The sequence below is a fragment of the Musa acuminata genome, chromosome BXJ1-11 (assembly GCF_036884655.1).
Source record: "Musa acuminata AAA Group cultivar baxijiao chromosome BXJ1-11, Cavendish_Baxijiao_AAA, whole genome shotgun sequence".
Taxonomy (NCBI): domain Eukaryota; kingdom Viridiplantae; phylum Streptophyta; class Magnoliopsida; order Zingiberales; family Musaceae; genus Musa; species Musa acuminata.
The window spans coordinates 2,097,987-2,122,378 of record NC_088337.1 but is presented as its reverse complement, the minus strand read 5'-3'; the positions used below and the strand labels follow the sequence as shown (position 1 = coordinate 2,122,378).

General features: G+C 36.2%; 2 protein-coding genes across 2 annotated transcripts; one reads left to right on the top strand and one right to left on the bottom strand.

The window, feature by feature from the left end:
* Window positions 1-342: 342 nt before the first annotated feature.
* LOC103974655 (peroxidase 5) lies at window positions 343-1,919 on the top strand. Its single transcript, XM_065088588.1, has 4 exons — window positions 343-586; window positions 734-928; window positions 1,108-1,270; window positions 1,361-1,919. Exons 1-4 carry the CDS (start codon window positions 371-373, stop codon window positions 1,759-1,761), a joined length of 975 nt encoding a protein of 324 aa, XP_064944660.1. The 5' UTR covers window positions 343-370; the 3' UTR covers window positions 1,762-1,919.
* A 4,115-nt stretch (window positions 1,920-6,034) lies between these two features.
* On the bottom strand, window positions 6,035-10,791 carry LOC135596819 (B3 domain-containing protein Os02g0683500-like). Its single transcript, XM_065089010.1, has 2 exons — window positions 9,021-10,791; window positions 6,035-6,362 (listed from the first exon to the last, which is right to left on the bottom strand). Exon 1 carries the CDS (start codon window positions 10,464-10,466, stop codon window positions 9,432-9,434), a length of 1,035 nt encoding a protein of 344 aa, XP_064945082.1. The 5' UTR covers window positions 10,467-10,791; the 3' UTR covers window positions 6,035-6,362; window positions 9,021-9,431.
* Window positions 10,792-24,392: the final 13,601 nt, after the last annotated feature.

Here is a 24,392-nt window from a genome sequence, read left to right as displayed (position 1 = left end):
TGGCTGTCTAAAAGTTGGAACGTAAGATCATATGAATTATATTCTTCCTTCGCAACAAGCCTGCACGTCGAAGGTGCACATGATCTTTCCTTGGAAAAGAAGCTAAGAACAAGACAGCAATCGAGCGCCTCACACATAAGTCTCGTTCCTAAACACGGGCCCACGTTGTGCTCAGACACTTGTCAGTCAGTGATTCGTTTACCATTCGTATGGTGGTGGCGGTGCAGTAGTCTTTTGCAGCAGATATCCCTCCCAGCCTTGCATGGGGATCAACTGGTTTCTCTTGCTTCCCCTGGCTATAAATAGGGATGCCATGGAAGACCTTGCTGCAGCGAAGCACACATCTGAGCTGATTAAGACAGCGAGGGAGATGGCTTTCAGAAGAGGAGAGATGTTGCTAGCTATCGTTGTGGCCCTATGCTTGAGAGCAATCGGGACAGAAGCCCATCTCAGAGTTGGGTTCTACTCCTATAGCTGCCCTAAAGCTGAAGTGATTGTCAAGAAGGAGCTTGAAAAGGCTCTCAAGGCCGATGCTGGCATTGGCGCTGACCTTCTCAGGATGCACTTCCATGACTGTTTCGTGAGGGTTAGTTAGCTGCTTGACACCTTGATCATCTGCTATTACTTTGGTTATCTGCATCAGATTGTTAACTATGCAAATTCTTATAAGTCTTAAGTTCAGTACATTGGATGGGGATTAAGTAAATGCGATTTGTCTCTGTGATCATATCAGGGTTGTGATGGTTCGATTCTTCTTGATTCGACCAAGAAAAATACCGCGGAGAAGGATGCGATCCCCAACCAAACCCTTGAAGATGAAGCATTTCAAGTTATCGACAAGGCCAAGAAAAAGTTAGAGAAAGTCTGCGAAGGGATAGTCTCATGTGCAGACATTCTTGCATTCGCCGCCAGAGACAGTGTTGCACATGTAACGTTCTTCGACTCTAAAACTCTTCCGATGATAAGGAAAAGACAAACCTAAGTCCAAGACGTTGCCTTCTTTGACTCATAGCTTACCTTACTGTTCTTCAACGTGAAACTTAATAGTTCATGCAGAATTTCGTGAAAGTCGTGTAACTTGGAATTGAAACGGTGTCAAGCGTGCAGTACGGAGGAACATCCTACCCGGTCCCAGCAGGCAGAAGAGATGGAATGATCTCCAGATCAAGCGACACCATCGATCTCCCTCCTCCGACGTTTAACCTCAAACAACTCACTGAGTCATTTGCCTTGAAAGAGATGAGCCAGGATGAGATGATCACACTCTCAGGTAATAAATCAGAAGCAATATTAAGTCCCTATTTGTGGTCGAGGCAAGCAAAAGCCATGCATCCTGAGGAGATTGCAACGTCGTATGCAGGAGCACATACCATCGGCGTAGCGCACTGTCCTACATTCTCCAACAGGCTGTACAACTTCAGCCGGAAGGCGAGCACCGACCCAACCTTGAACCCCAAGTATGCCGACCAGCTGAAGAAGGAATGCCCTCCGGGGAGCAACAACGAGGTGGACATGGATCCACCCAGCCCTCTCACGTTCGACACCAGCTACTACAGCAACCTCCTCGATAACCGCGGCCTCTTCACCTCCGACCAGACCCTCATGTCCACGCCTGCTACCGCGGGAACGGTGAGGCAGTTCGCAGGCAGTTCTGTGCTCTTCAAGCAGAAGTTCGCAGAAGCCATGGTGAAGATGGGCAAAATTGGTGTCCTCACCGGTGACCAAGGCGAGATACGCAGCTACTGCAGAGTGGTGAACTAGTGAGCACAAAGTCGTCTCGTATTATATGATGCATTTTGTTTGTTTGCTTCCTCTTTTCTGATGTTGCTACGTTCGATCATAAAGGCGCATGCTGTTGTGCTGATTTCCTCTATTATGTATTTTGAAATGTGCCAAAGAAGTGCTTTTTTGAAATTTAATTTGTTTATGTTTCGGTGAAAATGATGATCTAATTGTTTCCGCAAAATAATGAATAAACGTATATTGTTAGATTAAACTGTTATGTGAAAAATGTTTAGTCATGTATACCTTTGTACTTGTATAAGATAACTATAATTAATTGAAAGAATTGAAAATGATATTAATTGAGATGAACTCAAGAAGACACTGAACAAAAGATAAGTCGAGAGAGTCCTCTCATTAATGTAATCAATCCCTCAAGATTAACACTTATTTTTTATCGATCATTAAATTTAATAAACTTAAGTAAAATATTTAATATATTTTATCCTAAATTATTGTATCAATTAATTTTTTTTATTAATTATTTAAATGTTCACTGACCTTAAATATGATTGTTCAATCAGAGATCCACAAATCCAAGATGTTCTCTCTTCTCATAGTTGTAGAAGGATTGCCACTCGGAATCTTCTCTCAGCAAGTGTTAAAATTTCAATAGATACGATGGTTTTAAGCTAATCTTTCAAGGAAATTAAATGTGAATCCATAATCTTTTGGCTATAAGATAACGATCCGTTGTTTAGGACACTGAATCCATAATCTCGGGTCATAAAATGAACGATGCATAGTTAACACATGTAAGATGGAATTCTCAAAATGCTCGATTAGTCTTTTCTTATCAAATAGGAAAAATGTAATATATATAACAGGTAATCCTCATGCGTAAGAGCAGAAGCAACCATTTCTTGCTGGGCTTAACGGACGCCAGGCCTGCTAATCGTTCGTAAACGGATCGGATCTCCATTAAGAACAGCCCATCTACTTCGAAGATGCCTCGTGGGGTCATTTCGAAGACGTCAGGGTCAATCACTCTCTCGGCCCCCTCCTCTCGTGAATTGACACGTCTCGATGCTTCATGATGAATCGTGTCGATCAATCATTGGTCGAGATATCAGGGACCAATCAAGTCGAGGTGGACACGTGCTCGATCAGATGTAGGTCAGCCGCAGATGGGGCCGGGAACAGTCAATTTCGGGCAAGTTGTGATCTTTTTGGGCTTTTTTCGGCCACCAAATCCGTCGAGGCACAAGATTTATATTTCTAGAGGCCTGAAAATATAAATTGAAATTACCAAATTATCCATGATGCTCTTACTTAGTATGAGGGCCCCAACCAACAACCCAACTACAGATGCACATCATTGCTTAGCTCCTTCCAAGAAGGATGAATGATGCCAACAAGAAAAAGGCGCAGGGCCGCTGCGCTCCCGCCTCGTTGCCCGCGTTTAATACGTAACCATCAAAGGAGGGCTGTAAAGCCAGCGCAGGGGGGTTGCAGCTTACACCAGAACGGCGTGAAAGCAACGAGGCACGCAGTGCATGCATCAGAGCAGCAGCTCGCTTGGTGGGAGTGCGAGCCCGCCTCAGGCCACGAGAGGCATGCAGGTGCTCGACTCCGTCGCCCGTCCGGCGTCCCCACCCCCAAAAGCCATGGCAGCTAGCAGAGAAGGGAGGGAGAAACTGTAGCGGTACTCTCGCCACCTAACTCTTGGGCAAGCTTCTGCAACACGCAGCTCGCTCGTCTTCCTCAGGGCCACCTTTTTCGCTGCTTGCTGTTTTCCTTTTTGTCTCTAGTTTCCCATGCTTTGTTACTCTCGTTCGAGTCTGCAGCTCTAATTGATATACGCCACTTGTGCTGCAGGCCTGTGAGACGTCAGGATGCAGCTAGCAGAGGCTCCTCTAGTGTTTGTTTTACTGTATCAGCCGATGGGTAGTTCTTGCATTCTCGAACTTTAGATCTGAAGGTTGGGAAGGTAATCTACAATTTTTGGGATTAAGTCCCGCTTACGGCTCTTGAAATTTTAGGGTCAATGATAATAATAACCACGTCAAACTTTGCACTACCATATAAGCGATATGAATCGAGAAACGAGCAACCACAATGCATAAATGGAGTGAAGAAGATGCATTCAAACAGATACCGGAATTTAAGAAGGGGGAAAAAACAAAACAAAGAGAGAGAGAGAGAGAGAGAGAGAGAGAGAGAGAGAGAGGCAACTGCAGAAATAAGAAAGGAGAGCAATATATGTTCCATTAATGAGGCCTCTTAAAGATTGTTTCCTACTGCAAGCACAAGGGCCAGTCGGGCATGGCCAACGACTGAACTCTGAAACCATTCATAAAAGGACGATTATAAGCCCGCAGGATCCCTGTGGACGCATGTACGTGGATGGGAGCGACGTCGGCCTTGCCTCTGATCGAGAGAGATCCCTGGCACCCTCATTGGGCACACAGATCAAGGCCTGACAGATCGGGGCCACTGCCGGAGCAGCTTCCACCGTTGAGAGCTTGCATTTGCAGGATCCTTCATGAGATGTAAAACCCTATATTACCATCGTGTTTTAACCTACGACCCACGGGCGGATTCTGGCAAATCACCAGCACAAATAGCCATTGATCTGTTTCCGTGTAAACCAATCATTCGCTGCCAATAAACCTCGTGTGGATGTGAGCTCTGTCAGAACTGTAGTGCACCGAAACAAGGTAGCGGTTTCTACAACACGAGGCCTGTAGAAACCAGCAACAAGTCTATTTTACTGCTTCTCCCTCCTGCACACGAAACTTTATCGTCCCAACCTTGTCGTAGATCAATAAGGTCAAAGTGATGAAGAAGTTCCGCTGCTAGCTGATGCACAGGAAAATTCAACCTACGTGGTCCCATGCAACCCTTGGTCGTATCATTTTGCACGCATTACCCGCGTCCTTCCCACCCACCCACTCACCAAAGAAACACCGCTTCCTTTACAATAAACAAATCAATGTTGAGAGGGTACGAACCACATAGTTTCTCTTTCTCTCTCTATGCGCTATGCTAGCATCCATTCAGAAAAGAAGTATATAGGTGGACTGATGCAGTGCAGTACTGAGCACTTTAAACCAACTTCGATCAATATAGGTTAATAATGCCATGTTGCCTGCAAGTGTGAAAGGAAATAACCCAACATCCAAGTGGGCTAAGGTGACAGAAAAGCAAAGTAATGAGGTCTATCACATATATGCTAAGGTAACAAAGGGTTTGATCCTATCATTCTGAAACACCACTGAGGATCAAGGAGAGGTCATCATCAAGAACATGTGGTGGTGTTGGCGGTAGTTGAGCTCAGCCAAAAGAGAGAGCATGCAGGCATCTAGAGATACGAGTTCAGCCATGGACAGCAGTGGCCGGGCATGAGATTAAAAAAGACAGATGCTTAAGACTCGGTACTCGCTATAAAGTTTTAGCAGCCCCTGGACCACCTTGGAGATGAGAGCAGGCTCATGCACACTTTGCCTTAGCTTACATGCGTACCACATCTGCTCTCTCAGCATGAACAGGGACCAGCTATCTATCTTCTTCTTCTTCTACATTATTGCTTCTACATGTTCGAGCTAAGGTTGAGAGAGCTTGTTGCCACGCCCATGCCGATGAGGGCACCATGTATGGGAAACAGTGGTGCCATGAGAAAGTGCTGCAAGCATATTAGTTCCCTGGTGCCAAAGATCACATGCTATAGATATTGTTGTCTATATAATTTGATTGCATGATATGAGACCCATAGGAAAGGACAATGTGCAAAGAAAGTGATTCTGATCACGTGGGCATACCAAAGCACTTGGCAATTATTTGCCTGCCAAGTGATCATAGTGGTATGTTGAAACCTTCAACGTATAGCGGCCGGAAACTCTTCATCAGCCGATGCAGACTTCCATCTCAAAAGGAAGAGAGGAAAAGCAAGTCATCTTAAATGTGAGAAAGTCCCTGTTTAACATTACGAAGTTACAGATTTAGAGTACTCCCAAATCGTGTACTAATCAGCCTTTATCTACCATCTTTTAATATTATAATATATCTTGTTTCTGCATCGGATACGCAAATGACATGAGCTTCCAAAGAAAAAGGTAGTATGGGTAAATGTAGGGAAAGTATTTTGAAGTTACGTCCTCTTCAAAAGTTAACAGCTATGTTTCGAAGTCCCCATGAGATCTTCCTCCAGTTTCTTTGGGGTGCATTATTCAAGCCTGCATGATGTGATGATTTCTGATCTCGACGGATGAGAAATAGCAAGTGGACCGATAGAAATTTCCATCACAATAAATGCACAATATTGACTAAATTCATATAAAAACGAGAGCGGTGACACCACATGAAGACAACGAACATTATTTATAACTACTCTGTCCATCCTTAATTTCCTGTCACTGCTTCTGACAATTCAGTCCAAGTTTCATCTTATCTTTCTTTGTTGTTATTGGTCAATTCTACAAATTGCTCAGTTCTAGAGATCAAACTATATGATTCCAATGTTCAGATCAGATCAAGAATTACCATCATCTTCGCTTTCTGCAGGTCTTCACAAGAAACCTTCCTTTCAAGGAAAAGTTCTAAATTGTGCTTCAAGAAGCCACCAGTCAGTACTCTCAGATCTGATCAGGAACACAAAAGAAACTTGTAAGTCTTATAAGCCTGAGCAAATCAAAATCAAATGCTTGTTTTTAGCCAATTATGCTTGCCACATTAGTATTTCAAAATCAAATAAGCTTCTTACTGCAACTAAACTAAATTGTTTTGATTAACATGGTGACTGGAACAGATTTGCTCAAATGCACATTGTACAACTCTCATCTTCATCATTTCTTTAATGCCACGAATGCATACATAAAAGATTATATATATATATATATATATATATATATATATATATATATATATATATATGTACTTTATTTATTTAAATTTCTAATTCCTTTCTCTTTAAAATTTGGGTTAGTATTCAGTGCACGTAAACCAAACATCAGAGAGGAACTCATTGTTGGCCGAGTGCAGTAGTAGCAGAAAATGCACAAGCATATGTACACAAGGAAAGAATTCAATAGATGAACCATAAGGAAAGCTTACATCCAACATACGTTGAATTGCAATAGTTTATACGGACACTTCAAGAAGAGGCTCATGATATCTAAAAGATATAAGTAAATTGCTAGTTAGAAAACTAAGACACTTGATTATGATGCTTATTAGTGAGAATAGTTTATAGGAGTGCAAACATCAAGCTGAACAATAGGAGTCTTAACTGAGGGAATTGGAATCACTCTAATCCAAAGTTTAACATTATGGCCCCAAAGCTTTAATCTCTATAAATTGCAAGTTCTTTAACCATAGAAGAATACCCTATTTCGCATGCTGTGACAATTAGCAATACGGATGATGTTCGTTGCCCAAACATATATACTCAACTGGTTCACCAAATTAAATTTCATAATGCATCATCATGGCCTCAGAGATGGAGTCATAATTCATGACCAATAGCAATACCATTCAGCTGTCTAAAAGGTCTATGAAAAATATAATATTGTAATAGACATCATCGCTGCTATTATCATATCTTTAGGTTACATTTGCATTTACAAGTTTTTCAACTGTGCCAATGTATTGTTTTCTGCAAACTACATGACCATTTTTTGTGATCTTGTGATCAAGACAAAAAGAAGACTGAATCGATGGCTGTCCTATCTAAAGTTGTTAACCTTCATCTCAAATTCAAAGGACCAAACCTATTGTCATGTGCATGCTCATTCATCTTGATACATAGTACAATAATAGCAATTCTTCCCCCTCAATAGACGTATTCAAATCAGATCAATAACATGAGTGATCAATCAAGAGGACATAAGCATACGTCCGTTCTATATGCAAGGATTGCATCTTAATTAGTTTCACAGTATGCTATCATGAGCAAAATTCATTGATGTCGCAAAAGCAAAGGGATTCCGCCATGGCATGTTGAAAGATGCCCTAAATAAAACTAGCATGCCAAGATGACCAAATAAATAAGACTTAGAAAAAGTACTTATATAAAGCTCGATTAGCATATCAAAGTACGACCATTTGAAAGTAAGTGAATTGATTACGTACAATGCCAAACCTATAATCTATATGTTCATGACCAATATAACATTAATCAACACGAATACCACACGATTTCTTCAAATACTTAGGCATGTATCTGACACTGTACTAGACAAATTGACAATGAGTTATTCCTTAATCAACATCGGTATCGCAAGCGCAAAATTTTCCAAGTCATAACTAGCATTTTCTGAAGAAACAATGAGACCCATATAATATGCATGAATGAACCTTGTTTTATTCTGCGTCGATAAGCACAAGCTATTCATCACTGCATGATGATGAACTCATGTGCACAACCATGTAAAACTAAAAGAAGGTATCTCTTTGTTCAAGTAGGAGCCAATTACGATCTTATCATAGTCCGGAGAAATGAAATAAAATGTTAGTAGTAGCCATGTTGTTGTCTTTCTAACCTTGCTTTCGGTGGAAGAGTTTCATGGGACCAGTCTGTAGCATTACGGTAAAGTGAAATAAATGTCACTCTCTTGTAGCATCAGCAATGAATGAACATGGCATGACTGATAGAACAATACCAGCTTTCGATCAGATTAATTACTAATTAACCTTCACGATATTGGAAGCATTAATGGCTAGTTAATCACTAATTAACATTTTAAACGGAACATATAAGGAGATTTTCTTCTAATGAAAATTGTAAGGAGCAATTTTTGAGTGAAAATTGCTAGAGACAACGAAATACTTGTAGGGAAAAGATTGGGATAAAGCTACTAGACATGTAGATTATTTTTGCCTTCAAAGTTTCATTTACATGTAAATCATATGAACTTCTCCGTTTAATTTTGGGAGTAAGAAGATTAATAAACCAGTAAAAGCATGAAACTATGGAGAACATCGCACCTTTGTGTACATATATCAACAGGTAGAACTCAATAAATTTGCAGCAAAAGCAAAGATAATCCAACTTTAACAGCCTTTAATTAAATGAGGAACAGGTAATTCATCCTTCTGCAACTTCCTACGGTGACACAAGTTCTACAAGACATTCAGCTAAAAGGAAGGGAAGGAAGAAAACATATGCAGGTGTATGGAGTCGTGTCCTAAGCTACCCATAGTGCATGGATGAAAGTATTGTAACGCTGCCACAGCAGACCAAAAAGTAATCCCGGTAAATGCAAGATAGGAAAATGGACAGAGAAGGATTTCGATCTGACCTCTATTTGCTCCAGAACTGTCTGTCCTCCATTTTAAGGAATGCCGAATCGACTACTTTGGAATCTTCTGAGAGAGACGACGCTGTTAAAACCTGGCTTAGGAGTTGGAATAAACTCCAATTCAAAGGAAGATCAACAAAGACATGAGAGTTTATAGCAAAAGAATCCTATGTTGTGGGCTTACGAGCCTTTGAATCTTCCAGCGTATTTACACTTTTAAGAGAAGATTATGGAGGATTAAACCAGCTCTTGATTTGGATGCACCCATCCGTTCTTCCGTTTTTAAGAGTAAAAGACAAGCACAAGATTAAAGAAAGAACCTCCAAAACTTTCATTCTATTCGGGTTCGATTTCCATCCCAATTGATCAGCATGTGAATCGCAATATGCTCCCTCGCAGGGTCCTTCGTCCTCATAGGTCAAGATCCAACGACGAATGCTGCTCCTTGCTCATCGAGGACGATGATGCCAACGAGGACTCGACGCTGCCATGCTGAAATCGGAGGAGATGGAGAGCAGATGTTTCTTGCGATGGTAACAGGCAAGATGATGTAGATTCGCCGCCGCCGCCGCCGTCGCCGCCGCCGGCGTCGCCTTCTGATTCGGGACGGACAAGGTTGACTCCGAATAGCCTTACACGCTTGGCCGTCGCCTGGCTGTGGACCTCCGGCATCGGTTCAAGAACCATGGACAGGCCGCCACTGCCACTGGGTTGCACCTTCACGGGTGGCGGCGCGGTCTCTGGGGAACGAAAGAAAAGAAGCTGTCCCCCGATAGCACTCGGGCTCGCGACACTGTATCCATAGCTTTCGCGGCGGCGGTCGTACGCCGACGCCGGTGGCATGACGAGGTGACCGCCCCACGGTCCTACCGACCGCACAAAGGATACGGCCGGGAGAGGAACGCGGGGCATCCGGGCCGGGTCGTGGTTCTCCGGCCGCCGCTTCCAGTCGATGTAAAGATTGCGTTGACCGGAGTCGCCAACGCCACGACTGAAGGAGACGGTGTCCCCGGCGTCGAGCCGCTTCTCCTTGACGAACCGGCTCCATCCCTTGGTCATCACGTAGCTCTGGCTGCTGTTCCAGTAGGAGTACCTGAAGCGCCAAGATTTGCCGGTGCGGTCCTCGAAGTTGAGCAGCAGCCCCTTCTCGTTGGCCGACGCGTCCAGCGGGAAGTACCTCTCGGCGTGTTGCTTCGGGATCACCAGCCGGTTTAGCTTGCCGACGTCGCTTGGCGTTACCACCTTGTCGAACATGTGCTCCTTCTCCACAAAAAGGTTGTCGCCGCTGGCCGAGGAGCCGTCGTTCCGCCTGAAAGGAGCGGAGGAGGACGATGGCGACGAGGAGGAAGAAGGGGAAGGTACGAAAGCAGCATATCTGCAATCTTCCCCTTTCTCTTCTTTCTCGGTGATGGAAAACCTATTTCTTCTTCCATGCGTGAACTCCATCCTCAAAAGAAACCCCAACTAAAAGTGATAGCAGCAGCAGCAGCAGGAGGGCTACTATTCCCCTGATATTAGTATCGTCTTTTCCTATTTCTTCCTTCCTTCCTTCCTTCCTTCTATTATCCTGATCTGCGATCTAAAGAAAGAATCAAAGGGGGCGGGGGGTCGGTGCCTCAAGTTTTGACTGCAGAGTAGAAAGGTTTGTAGATTAAGCGGGATGCCATTGACCCCTTGGGAGAAGAGATGAGATGTTGAGTGCATCGTAACACCACTATATTAGCTTGGTTTCGTGGCTTATTCTTTGTCCTACCAACCGAGACCACCTTAGAAGTTTCCCAGAAGAAGGATGGTGGTATGTTAGCCATGCTGCTGTAGGTTAAGAGAGCAGCATCCTATACTGTGTGTGTGTGTTTGTGTGTGTGAAAGAGAGAGAGAGAGAGAGAGAGAGAGCAGTAAACGTTGCATAGTTAACAGCAGCAAGTTTATAAAGGAGGGAGAGGAATGAATTGTCAATCTGACTGGGTTCATGTGGCCTTGTCCCTTTCGTCATACAATTACAGAGATGACCTGTGACGAGCCCCACCAGAGCAAGTCGTTCTAAAGAACAAAGGCCCTCAGCCTGGTTCTCCACTGCGTCGCAGAGACCAGAATCACTCATATATAAACTTCATCTTATTCGGCCTATGCATTTGATGTGACATCTCCTGTTTGGTTACTCTCGTTCGTTTGGGCTGCTTCTGTATGATATTGTTTGGTAGGGTAAATGGAAGAGCAGAAAGCTTGGCTTGGTTTGACCTGACCAGAGAAGAATACTGTGACTTGAGCTTTACACTGATAACTCAACAACGGAGGGGAGAAAGTTCAGACTGTAGCAGCTGGTCTTTCTCCTACCCATCCATCAGACACTCCTCCTCGACACTTCTGAAACCCATGTAGAGAAAGAGAAACATGAACATGTGATTGAATCTGAATGTGAGCTTTGATACTGATCTCGAGTTCAAATTAGGTGTGCTAAATTTCCATCTGCTTTCGTCTGGAGTGGCCAATATCATCGTCCCAGTATTATAAATATTCAACTCTATATGGTAATTGATACAATTCCAAAAACACACACATAAATTATTAATCGATACAATCGCAAGAACACATACATATAATTATGCAAGAATTGAGAACTCCACCTCTACTTTCTTAACTATCTCCACTCTCTTTTCCTAGAGTGGCAAAGCTCGAGTCTTTCTTTACGAAAGGATCTCCTGACTTAAGCATTAGAAGAGGAATATTGATTTAAATATCGGAAGAAAAATGTTGGAAAGACTATACTATCTCCCTTGTCTTGCAAGATTTCTAAATGACACAATTGAAAATGTGACAAGCTCTTTCTCGCATTAGTGAGGAAGGTGAAATCGATTTCATCCATCATGTATGGACAATCTTCGTCTAATTAAACACCCATCAACATTACACGATTTGGTGAGGATGAGCATCATGGACGGTAGCAATAATAATCTTTTGGACCCTACATTATTAGTCGATCACATGCCCATTTGGATCCATGAGGTGGATATTATAAGAATTAATTACAGATTATCCTTATAATTAATTATCTTTAATATTTTAATCCTTGTACTTTCAAAAGTTATATTGAGATTTCTATACTTATACGAAGATAAAACATCTAATGAAAATACCGTAAAATTGATCATTTGGGTTTATCACTGAGTACTTACGGTATTTTAATTAATATGATCGACGATGTAAAGATAAATAGGATTAAATATTTTACTTTCATAAATATAAAAATTTTAATATAATTTTTAAAAATAAAAAGATCAAAATATTAAAAATAACTAATTAAAAAATATATAATTAATCCATATTATAACGGCTCCCAATCCCCAATTTAATCTTACGTCTAGTATGAGTTGTCATCCGCTTCCCAAGGCCACCTTTCTTAGCTCAGGATCTCATCCCGTGGCAATCATATGGCTATTATAACCCAGTAAGCATCAGGTTCTTTCTTTCCTGTTTCTCTTGGTCATGCCTCTCCTCATCTGTCTGCTTTCCAAGCTCGCAAGGCTGAGACGCAAACCTGAGGCTGGAAGCGTCGAAAGGGTGAGACAGTGTGGTAATTTGGACGGCTCAGATGAGCTTGTGACGAAAAATCAGGAGAAGAGAAGGAATCTTAAAGATGTCCCCATCAACCATCATCGACGTGATACCGTCCTCTTCGATCCCTCCTATGCGCATGGCTTCCGCACCCAGAAGAAATGAAACCTGTCGACTTCCTGAGCACGATATCACGTGGTAGCCAAGAATGACCGCCATCTATTTGGTTAGCTGCCATGTTCCCATCAGAACAGCGACCTCAGAGAGCTCTGTCCTCGAGAGACACCTCCATCTCCATTTTCATCATCATCTCCGGTAGACGCTGCAGCATTCCATGTGCATCTTCCTTAGCCTACTCGACTTCTATGAGATGGTGGCTCCCGAAGCTTCGCAAATTAATCTGTGGGTCGAGGCACTGTTTGATGCCGACCGAGACAAACATGTGAAGGGAACGCTTCTCGTTTTGAGGTCGTAATTGAATTTGCATCTGTTTATTCTGATACAGTTAGACAGATCCCAAAACATCGACACGCACAACATCTTCACTTTCTTCCATCCGAAATCTATCATAACAATTGCTAACTCATCACAACTTACACACTTCAGTTGTGTATAAAAATCGTATACGAAATAATCTTAATATTAAGAATTAAAATCAAATAATCATAGAATAAAATTTAGATGTGTATCTTTCGATATCATTCAGAAAATCTTTATCTAATCTACAAACGCATCATCCTAAAACTATAGTAATATAAAGAAAACTAACTTACCTTCAATTAAAAGATCCGTAATCTATCTTAATCTATCTTATGTATTCAGTCCCTCATAAAGAATACTATTACAATCAAAATTTTCTTTTATTAATCGATAACTGTAATTAGAATCTAATCAGATTTATAATATATCATACCAAATCAAACATAATACATAATCTAATATTCTCTCACTTGTCCATTGGTAAGACATAAAAAAAATTAAAACTAAAATAATAAAATAATTTTTTATTAAAAAATATTTTTACTAAATTAGATTCTAAAAATTTTGAAAAAATATTTTACAACCTATATACAAATTTTATAAAACAGACCAATAAATCTAATAAACACAATAATACTACATTAAGTCTAACTATCAATATCAGTCATAGTGATATATTATACTCTCTTATATATACTATAATATGGTGAGTAAACGAACATTGCTACCATGGAAGATAAGGAAAATAGAATTGGTGCAAACCTTGCAACATGATAGTAAAGCCCATCTATAGGAGTTACAGTTTGTTTTTCTATCGACTAAAAGGAATTATTCGGAGAATACAGAAGTGTTGAAGCAAGGGATCAAAAGGGACGAGGAAGCGACGACGAGTCTATAGAGACTTATCTACCCAGAACAAAGCATCAATTAGAATGAATGTGGACTCAAAGGTGTGTCATAGTGTCATAGAGACATATCTATCGATCGTAAAAAACGAGACGGAGAGTAGGGCCATAGGCATGATAGTGCCATGAAGCTTGATTTGTGACATCATGCCACAAATTTAGTTTTTATTATTAATGATGCAATAAGTGATTATTTTATATTTTTTCAAGAAATTTTTCCTCCAACTAATATAGATATAAATCCTAAAGTAGATTTTCTACTGTCAATATAATTTACAAAATCAACATCTGAATATCATGTCACTTTAAGTTAATCTAATCTCTTGTGTGTGTGAGCATGTGATCTTTCATCCTTTATAAATATCTCATCAATTTCTTTATGCTTTTCAATGTTCCATTCATGTGTTGCTCTAGTATCTACCCAATATTTCAACTATAAAACTAATATCTGGTCTCATATATGCTTGAGCATGTACTAGATTTTTAATTCTTTTTTAAGTTATTCTTAGGACAATGGCTTTGATTGAATCATTTAACTCTAATAATAAATATATCATTAGCCGAATAAAATAGAAAATATATCATTATTAGTATTAACTGAAAGAAATTCTGTAGCATATCACATATGTTATCAGTCACGTGATTGGCTTGTAGGGCACCTCTAACTAGCATGTTCTACATTACTTGTGAAAATTACAAGGGGTCCTTTTTTATTCTTATATCGTAATTTATGCTTGTGGATATATTATATAATCATTAGAAATTATAAGTCTCTTTATCTTTGAGATCTTCTTAAAACTATCAATTATAGTTATTTTACAAAGCTATTAGTAATTACATCAATATCACATGGGAGTTTATTAATATTATTTTATTATCTACCCTCATCCATTTATTTCATGATTTAAGGAATAATAAACTCGCGAATAAGAAATGATAAAGAAACATCATCTTATATCTTTTTTATAATAAAATTAATATTTTAATTTGTTTACTCTCATTAATTTTATCATTTTATAGGAATATTATATTATCAGATTCTATTATCTTCATATTATGATTAGGGTAATAAAATATGTATTAATTAAAAAAAATTTGGATAACAAATAAAATACCTAGAAATAGTTCTTGGATCCAATTTCTTTTCATATGGATTGAAAACTCTTATATCTACGAGACAATCCTAAATATATAGATGTCGCAAACTGGTTTTCCTATCGGTCTATATCTTAAATGAAGTTGATAGAATCCTATTTAAAATATATATAGTCATCCTAAGAACTTCGTCCTACATCAACTTAAGTAAGAAAAACTCATCATACTCTTAATCATATCTACAAGAGTATAATTTCATATTTTAATAATATCATTCTATTGTGATGCACTTGATAAGATATATTAAGTACACATTTCACATTTATAAGAATTTAACAAAAAGACTCGGATTTTGACCTAACTCATTATATCTATCAGAAAATTTATCACCTCTATATAATTTTAATTTTTTTATATAATTATCTCTTCACTTTATTTGTGTACATCTCAAGAGTATTAATAGCCTAAGACTTTTTATATGTTAGATACTTATATTCATATTTTAATAGGTCATCTATAAATATAATAAAATATCCCTCTCCACTAAATGAAGAATATAAAGTGGTTCATATATATTAGTATAAATGATCTCAAAGGTTCTTTAATTCTTATGTAATTTTTCTTTATGTGTTTATTTGGTGAATGATGCTTTAACCTTCTTTTCTTGTTACTGGCTCCTTAGCAGTAATCAAAACATTATGAGATTTTTCTTATCTCAACTTTAATTCTCCATGAATATATAAATTAATCAACTCATTCAAGTCGTATTTATCCTTATTTATATTATAATAAAACTTAAATTGGTCAAATTGAGGAAAAGAATTAAAAATGAACAGAAATACTCATCCATATCTATGCCTAATACTTTAAGTTTCACAATCTTGTCAGTCATATTGAAGATGTGATCCTAAATCCCTTGAATGCCACCATGAGCCATAATCAGTTCTTTCATTAATATGTTAATCAATGACTTATTAATATATTTAAATATATCTTCTATATTTCTCAAATATTCCTTTGTTCTAGTTGCAAATGGTAATAGTCTTTATATTATTTAAAATTATCACTCTTAGAGATATAAGTTATAAATAATATTCACCAAATATATTTTAATCTAATTTATGTAGAAATAGTTTAATAATAATAAATAATAATAGTAATAATTATTAAGCATTAATCACCATAAAAGAAAAAACTCATATCATAAATATAATTATGATAAAATATAAATCATGCCTTTATATAAAAATATTATTTTATAATTTTAAATATATATATATATATATATATATATATATATATATATATATATATATATATATATATATATATATATATGAATAACTATAAAAATATCATAGAATAATAATTATAATTTAACTATCACAAGTAAAAATAATAATAAATATGTCATATGAGAAAACTATAAAAGAAAATCATAATATATTTTTTAAAGATATAAATAACCTAAATGGGCCAATCAATATTAACTAATTAGACATCTTAAAATTAAGCCAAAATTAAATTGCCCAGATTAGATCCAACAATCAAATCAAATAAATTAATCATTTAATCATAAATCCAATTTAGAAACAGATTGATAAAAAATTGGGTTTCAGTCAAAATTTGATTAAAGTATATTAAATTAGTCAATTTAATAATTGAGGACATAAGTTAAAAACATTTGATTTTTGAAAAGTAACATTATAATTTAAGTATGATATATATTGAAAATATCTTATTTCTAAATAGCATGACATCAATTAAAATTAAAAGAATCTAGAAAGTTAAAGTAATAATTTAATGAGTAAAAAACCCTAATTTCTTTTTTTTTTCTCAATTGTCATAAGAGGCATATGGCCTCTAGGTGCACGATCATTTATTGCCTACTTATTGCTAGCCCGAACTCCTTGTGCGATCGATCGATGACCCCAATAATCGATGTGACATTCTATCATACCCTAATGCAACTATCATGATTATATGAGTCTCCATCGCCCATTGTAATGCTTGAGCTACTACACATAAGTAACTATTGCTATATCGTAGCAATACTCCCATTTGCACGACCATTGTTCATGACTGGGCCTGTGGCCAACAAAAGTCGTCGCCCTTAACAATGCTGATACCAACAACAAGCTACCAATGATAACCCATCAAATAAATATAGACAATATACTTCTGCAATGGTTCCACTTATATTACATCACATGTAAGCATATGAGAAGCATGAGGAATAGATTCAAAGGATGAACATAATACATTATAAATTAATTTAAAAATAATATTAATTTGAGATTAAAATTATAATTTAAAAGTTGAATAGATCTAAAATTCCTTGATGAGCTAAGTTATTTTGATTTCAAAAATATGGTTTTGATATTAATTGTAAGCATGAAAATTAAAATCATGCTTTTGTTAATGGCAAGAACTAAAATCAAGTAATTATAAAATGAAGTTTAGATTTCTGTATATTTTAATGTTATTTAAAAAAATTATTTGGTCTACAAGTGTAGTATCGTTCGATCCGAAAGTTATGACGATATCGATAACTAAACTTATAATATATTTTCTTTCTATTTTTTCACCCAACCACTCTAAATAATAAAATAAAAAGTAAAATAATACGAGAGAAGATCTACGATCTATTTTTTTTAATGTTAAATCACGTGTTGAGTCTCGAGAATCTAATTGGAATCCATCGAAATTTATTAGTTAATAATAATTATTATTATAATCGAATAAAATATATAATATATCTTATTTAATTAAATAGAATCATATAATTTAACATGTAAAATTTAAGATTCAGAATGAGCCACGTCAGTCTTATAACAGCCATTATTGTATGTCATCTCCTCTACCAACGGCAACACATTATCTTCTGGAGAAGAGCCTACATGTACGTCTCTTGCTATTCACGGGATGTGATTCGTGGAACTCACCGAAGTCGTATCACATTTTCATTCCTTCTTCCCCCTCTCCTCTCTCATCGATCGGTGAATCCGCCTTAAACTAACAGTAAATGTCAGCTGCCAAGCGACGCCTTACGTCGGCCGATGGACCGAATCGAAGGGGCGGGAGAAGTGGGGATTAGTTTAAGGGCACCACATGGAGGTTTAATACGTAAAAGGGAAGGCTGGCTGTGGCTTTCTCACGTCCGTCTACTTGTCTCGTGCCCTGTAAATGAGCTGCAGAATTGTTTACGCCCTCTTGTCCATAAAAACTACTCCCCTCTTGTCCACCATCGAATTTATTAGGCTGTGGGTTTCTACTTTTGCTTGGGGAGGGAAGATTTAGGTGTGTGTGGTGGTTTGAAAGAGGAAAGATGTGCTACAGGATGCTGCTACTAAAAGAATTCCTTGTGTACGGACCAAGAACACAAAGGTGTCCCAAAAACAAAATAATATGGGTCTACGGAGAGCTATACAGTGACCTAACTCTTCTTTCCTGCTGCTTCTTTCTCCTCTACCATGCTCTTGTGCTGTCACTAAAAGGGGAGATGAGACAACGTGCAAGCACAAACTCAGCGATTTGCAACATGTTGAAGTGCTTGAAGCAGTAATAGCTAGGAACCTACATCAGGTCATGGAGTAAGAAAATTATGTGCAACCTTATCTTGGTTTTTAGTTTATTGTCACCAGAACATATTGCAGGACCAGTAAGCACGTTGGATTTTAGTGTGACAGTGATCAAAGAGAGACCATCTGACCGATAGAAATTTCCAGAGAGGAAGTCAACCTTGCTTCATAACAAAATGAACACCTCTCTCTCTCTCTCTCTCTCTCTCTCTCTTTCGATCTGTACTGACAATGAGATCAATTCTCATAAAGAAGAGAGAGGATGAGATCACTGCAAATGAACAGTTTGCTTGGTAGGATAGGCTTACTTAATGTGTGGTTGATGAATACTAAAGAAACAAGCAATCAATATATGATCATCATCGTCTTCTCCGGGGTTATATACCAACATGAGTTAGAAACATTCCAACTACTCCATGAAGCTGTAACTAGAAGAAAATTAGATTGTGGAACTATATCTAATGGGAAGCCTTTCTATTGGGATATCTTCGTGAGTGATCATACTCTTCTTGACTAATGAAGGATAAAAGCTCTTAGGTGTCACCCTAATCCATATGCATTAGCTAACATGATGAGACTTTTCAATCACTTTGATGCTATCAAAAACAACTATTAGGTTTAAAACGTGTCCTCTCTGTCTCTAAGATGCAACTTTATATAATCATGTGTAAAGTTTTTCTAAACTTTTAGGTACAGTGACAATCAATTTTAATGATGGGATATTTACAATCAATTACTATAAATATATACAATACATTGGTTGAAATTTTGCCAGGATTTAGTATTGTAATTTTTGAGAATTTACTAAATAATTATTATAATTTTATCATCAGTAGGCGTGTTCAAATCGAACCGAACCAAACATTCATCAATGATTTAGTTTTAAAGATTATAAATAGTTTCTTTGGTTTAGTTAACCAATTTGATCTCATCGAATCAATTTTAATTTAAAGGATATTTATCTTATTAAGTTCACTATCCTAAGCCCTTAATTGATTCAAATTGATTAATCAAACTAGTCGAAAGTCCCAATTTTACATATAGCATGAATTTAATTTCACAAATCTTATTGTATGACTCAATTGAACCAAAATTCTCAATCGATTTAATTGAATTAAACTAATTCATTTAAAAAAATACATTTTTTTAAATTACGTAAAATTATAAACTGATTAACTAGTTTTGAATTGGTTTGATTAGATAAATCTAAATCGATTTTAATTCAGACTATTTACTTTAATCAAATCAAATAAAAAAAAAAAGACTCTATATGAACACCATTAGTCATAATATTTGATTTGTTTGGTGAATCAACAAGCAACAATATTGTTAACTAAAAATTAATGTCATGTCTTCGACATGAGGAAATGTGATGATGTGATCAGAACAAATATATCGAATGTAGTGACAAAATCCACCTCTATGTGTTTTGTTCTTTCTGAAGCACAGGACAAGTAGCAATCGGAATGCCACTCATGTTGTTATCAACATTTAGAGATGTAGGAGTTATTTGAGGAAAACTCAATTAAAAGTGAAGTTGTCAAAGCCAAGTGATTTCATAATAAACCTATGACATAGCTTCGGTAGAAGATTTAGATACTCTCTCCTATTTTTGCATTTCCTTGAACAAGAGTATCACAAAGATACATACATCAACCTATTGTAGATCGACAAGAATGTTGACACCCTATCCAATCATTATAAGCTTGGAGGTTAAGAGAAAACCCAACCTTGTAAAATAATCGACCATTAGAAGTCCCAAATAACTAATGAATTGTCCTTTTTAACTATTGTCATATGTAAATATTTAGGTTGATGCATGAATTGACTCATTAGGTTTACAACATAAGAAATACCTAATCGAGTAATTATCAAATAAATCAAGATTTTGATAAGTTGCTGGTGTATAGTATGTCTCCCTTACTCTTAGAGGTGCTTTTTGGAGCTCACGTGAAAGGATGAAATCATGCGAGTATACCCATCGTCCAAAATAGATAATTCCTCGTGAGTGTATAGGCCACACCAATGGCCGATCGATTAAATTATCCCTTATTACTGAGCAACTAACGAATTTTCTTTTTTAACTATTGTCATATGTCAATATCTAGATTGATTCATGAATTGACTCATTAGGTTTACAACATAAGAAATATCTGGTCGAGCACTTATCAAATAAATCAAGCTTTTGATAAATAGTAGGAACAAAGAGTAGTTCTCCCTGTTTTTAGAGTATTTCACATTGATTTCCAATGGAATATTAATTGGAGTTGAATGCTCAAGTCTACCTAAAGCAATCAAATCCTTGATGTATTTATGTTGATTATGAATATATATTGAGTTGAATGATGAATTTTCAACAAAAATAAAATTTCTTTAGATATGAATATAATGAGCAATAGGGTCATAACAAAAAAAAATCTTTCTGATTGAATGTATATGCAAAAATTGCACATCTTACAAATTATGCAGTCAATTTATTTTTATAAGATGAAGGAAGATATGCATAGCAAGGTCATCCAAAAAAAATGTAATTGATTATAATCAGGATGTTTATTAAATAAATAAAAATATAGAGATTCATTATGAATATTAGGTGACGATAAGCAATTAACTAAATGTGTCAATTTTCCCACTCTACATTTTCATTTTATTAGAGAGTCGACGTGCAAGATATTTAAGAAATGAATCCTTCATTCGTTTTACGTATGCAAGAAAATTCTGAAAGACATCAAAGGCATTAGATTTAAAATATAAAAAATAGATTCAAGTATGATGACAATAATCGTCAATAAAGAAAATAAAATATTTATGATAAGAATCAGAGTTAAAAGGTGAGTGTCCTCAAACATTTGAACGAATTAGATCAAAATATTTCTAAATATTATTTTCATTGATAGACACTAGAAGAGTTTTGCTATCAGTTATCTTATATATTATCTCCCATAATTAATTATCTTTGGTATCTCGATCTTTATTTTTTAAAAGTTATATTAGGATTCCTGTATATAAAAGTGAAATGTTGAAATCTCTATATAGGGTTAAAAAAATAATTTTATAAGATTAAAAATCAAGAAAGAGGGAAGAGTTTTGTTGAAGCAATAGAATTAAATATTTCACTTTCTTTCTTTTGTAAGTATAGGAATCTCAATATAACTTTTGAAAGTATATAGATCAAAATATTTAAGGTAACTAATTATAGGATATATTAATTAATTATATAATATAATATATAATTAGCTTTTATTTAAATCTCATTATGCAATGCCTTTACTATTAGTGTTAACTTTAGATTTTGTGATGGATCTATCTAAATGCCCCCACTAAGTCTTTTCCTTTCACAATCATTCAAGATTGAAACTCCCAAGAAAATTATTTTTTATTTAATTCAATTGGTAAGATTTTTTATTTTTTAGATATTTTAAATACAAACTTAGATGGGCGCTTACTTGAGATGAAACACTGATTTCACAACATTTGCTTGAGATGACGCACTAATTGGAGTCAATCTCTTGATCAAGATTCAAAAATATACTTTTTGTACAACCAAAAAAACCACTGCTATGATCCCTTTGCACAACCAAGACAATTGATACCTCATCGTTATGTTATGTGACCAATATTTCAACATACGGCTAAATAAGTCAAAAGTTATCATGTCTCGAGTTCGACATAACACGATCGTAATTAAGAAGAGACACACCACCATCTTTATAACCGAGCTTATTGTGAAAATAATATATTCGAAGCCCACTATAAAAGGGCTTCTTACGTGGATTTTTTTTTCCTTTTTGAGAAGTATAAATCAGATCCTTCGAACCTTTTACTAATTGAGGAATTATATGGACATTATTGAAAACATCCTTACAGAGTTTTATAAGTACTCGGCTCGATTGGATTTAGACGATGGTGTTGGTAAAAATCATTTTGGGATAAGTGTGAGATTGATCCAGATTGGTTCCGAATCAACCTCAAACTTGGACAACCAAATATTGCCTTAAGAGATAGGAATGTCGATCATCAAATTAAGATTTTTTATTATATAGAATAAAAAATTGATCTTACCAAAATAATAATAATAATAAAAGACAAAAGTTTGGGTCATTGTTCTCTGGCATTCATATAAGACTTTGGTACAGAAATTCCATTATTTTTTTAAAAAAATATACTAATTAAAAATAATAATGAGTATAATCGTTCGTATCTGAACTATTTCCCGTCAAAGGCAAGAAGATTTATTACAGCCAATCAGTTTGCAATAGTATTTTTCTTATGAAAAATATGAGAAATAAGATAATCGGTGAAATAGCAAAGTAAACAGTGAATGTCCGTACAATCGTCAATATTTTCTACGATGGGAGAGCATGCTCATATGGGACGGCATAGATCCCGAGACATTATTCTGTGAACACACAAGACAAAAATGGCCATCACGATATTGGATAATAATTCGCATGCGTGAAGTTGGATAGACAGCAAGTGATGGGTTTGCGCCGAAGAGGATAAAGGCATAGGGCACGCTGTGGTTAATGTATGAAGTAGACGTACTTGTTGTGTTCTTGAAACAGTATAAGAAGGGCCGATTCATAGTTGAGAGTGGGATAAGAGCTTAGGCCAGAGGCCTCCTCGATGATTGCACTGCTCTCTTCACCGCTTACTTCAAATCCTACTTATTTAAACTTTTTTAGATTTTCTTTTTTTTTTTGTTAGGGGTGCATTGTCGTGGTCGATATCTTGATAATGACATATCATATTGGTTAAAATCTCAGCATCAATTCTTAGGTCTCAAGTAATCGATCGTTAATTTTACTAATATTCAAATGTTATCATGTTTTGAGTTCGATGCACCACGATGATAGTTAAACTCGGGAGAGGAGTATCATATTTTTTATGACTAATATTCACTAAAAAGTGACTTATTATGTACTATGATGATTTCAAAATCACCGATTTTGGTTTTGGAATTATCGATATTAGTTTTTCAAAATCAAGAATCGAAACTAAACCACTTATGATCCGTTCTAAAACTAGAACCATCAGTACCAAAGTTGGAATCATCGGTTCTAGTTCGAATAGTTTTAGTTCGGGTTCGAAGAATCAAAAAATTATTTTTAAATTAAAATAATAAAAATAATTTTATTTTTAAAATTATAAAAAAAAATTGATGTATAACTCTAATGAGTGTTACAACATAAAAAAAAAATTGATATTTAAAATAAAAATTATAATAAAATAAATAATGATTATAAGATTTAAACTCATGTTAATTAGTCTGAAACAAAGTATTTAACCACTATACCACAAGAAATCTATATGTTATATTTTTATATTTATTATACTTAACCGTTTAATCATTATTTTGATTTTATAAAATAAAAAATGAGAACCGAACCACCCGAAAATATTTAACTCATTATTGACTTGGAGAAAGGACTTCAAATCGATTTTCAATTCCAACAATCACTATTTCCAAACTTTAAATTAATTATTTGTTTGCTTTCATCAAATATCAATTTTGCTTCGGTCTTTGGCAAGTTTATATATTCTATATGCAACCTGTTTCGTGCCTACAACTAAAACCCTACCCTTTCTCACATATTTTTCATTGCACCTTATTCCATAATTGAGATACATATGCAATGTGTGGAAACTTTTATCAGAAAATAGAAACCAGAGAAAGTACTTTTATTATTTAAAAATAATAAATAGTCTTTACTTAAGTTTGTCATCGTTACTATATCACCCTTCCCAACATCACACTT

Excerpts from the sequence above, each read along its gene's own strand:
- LOC135596819 (XM_065089010.1), bottom strand. The coding sequence starts at position 10,466 with ATGGAGTTCACGCATGGAAGAAGAAATAGGTTTTCCATCACCGAGAAA.
- LOC103974655 (XM_065088588.1), top strand. The coding sequence starts at position 371 with ATGGCTTTCAGAAGAGGAGAGATGTTGCTAGCTATCGTTGTGGCCCTA. Across the intron at positions 587-733 it reads TCCATGACTGTTTCGTGAGG|GGTTGTGATGGTTCGATTCT; the intron begins GTTAGTTAGCTG and ends TGATCATATCAG. Across the intron at positions 929-1,107 it reads CCAGAGACAGTGTTGCACAT|TACGGAGGAACATCCTACCC; the intron begins GTAACGTTCTTC and ends TCAAGCGTGCAG.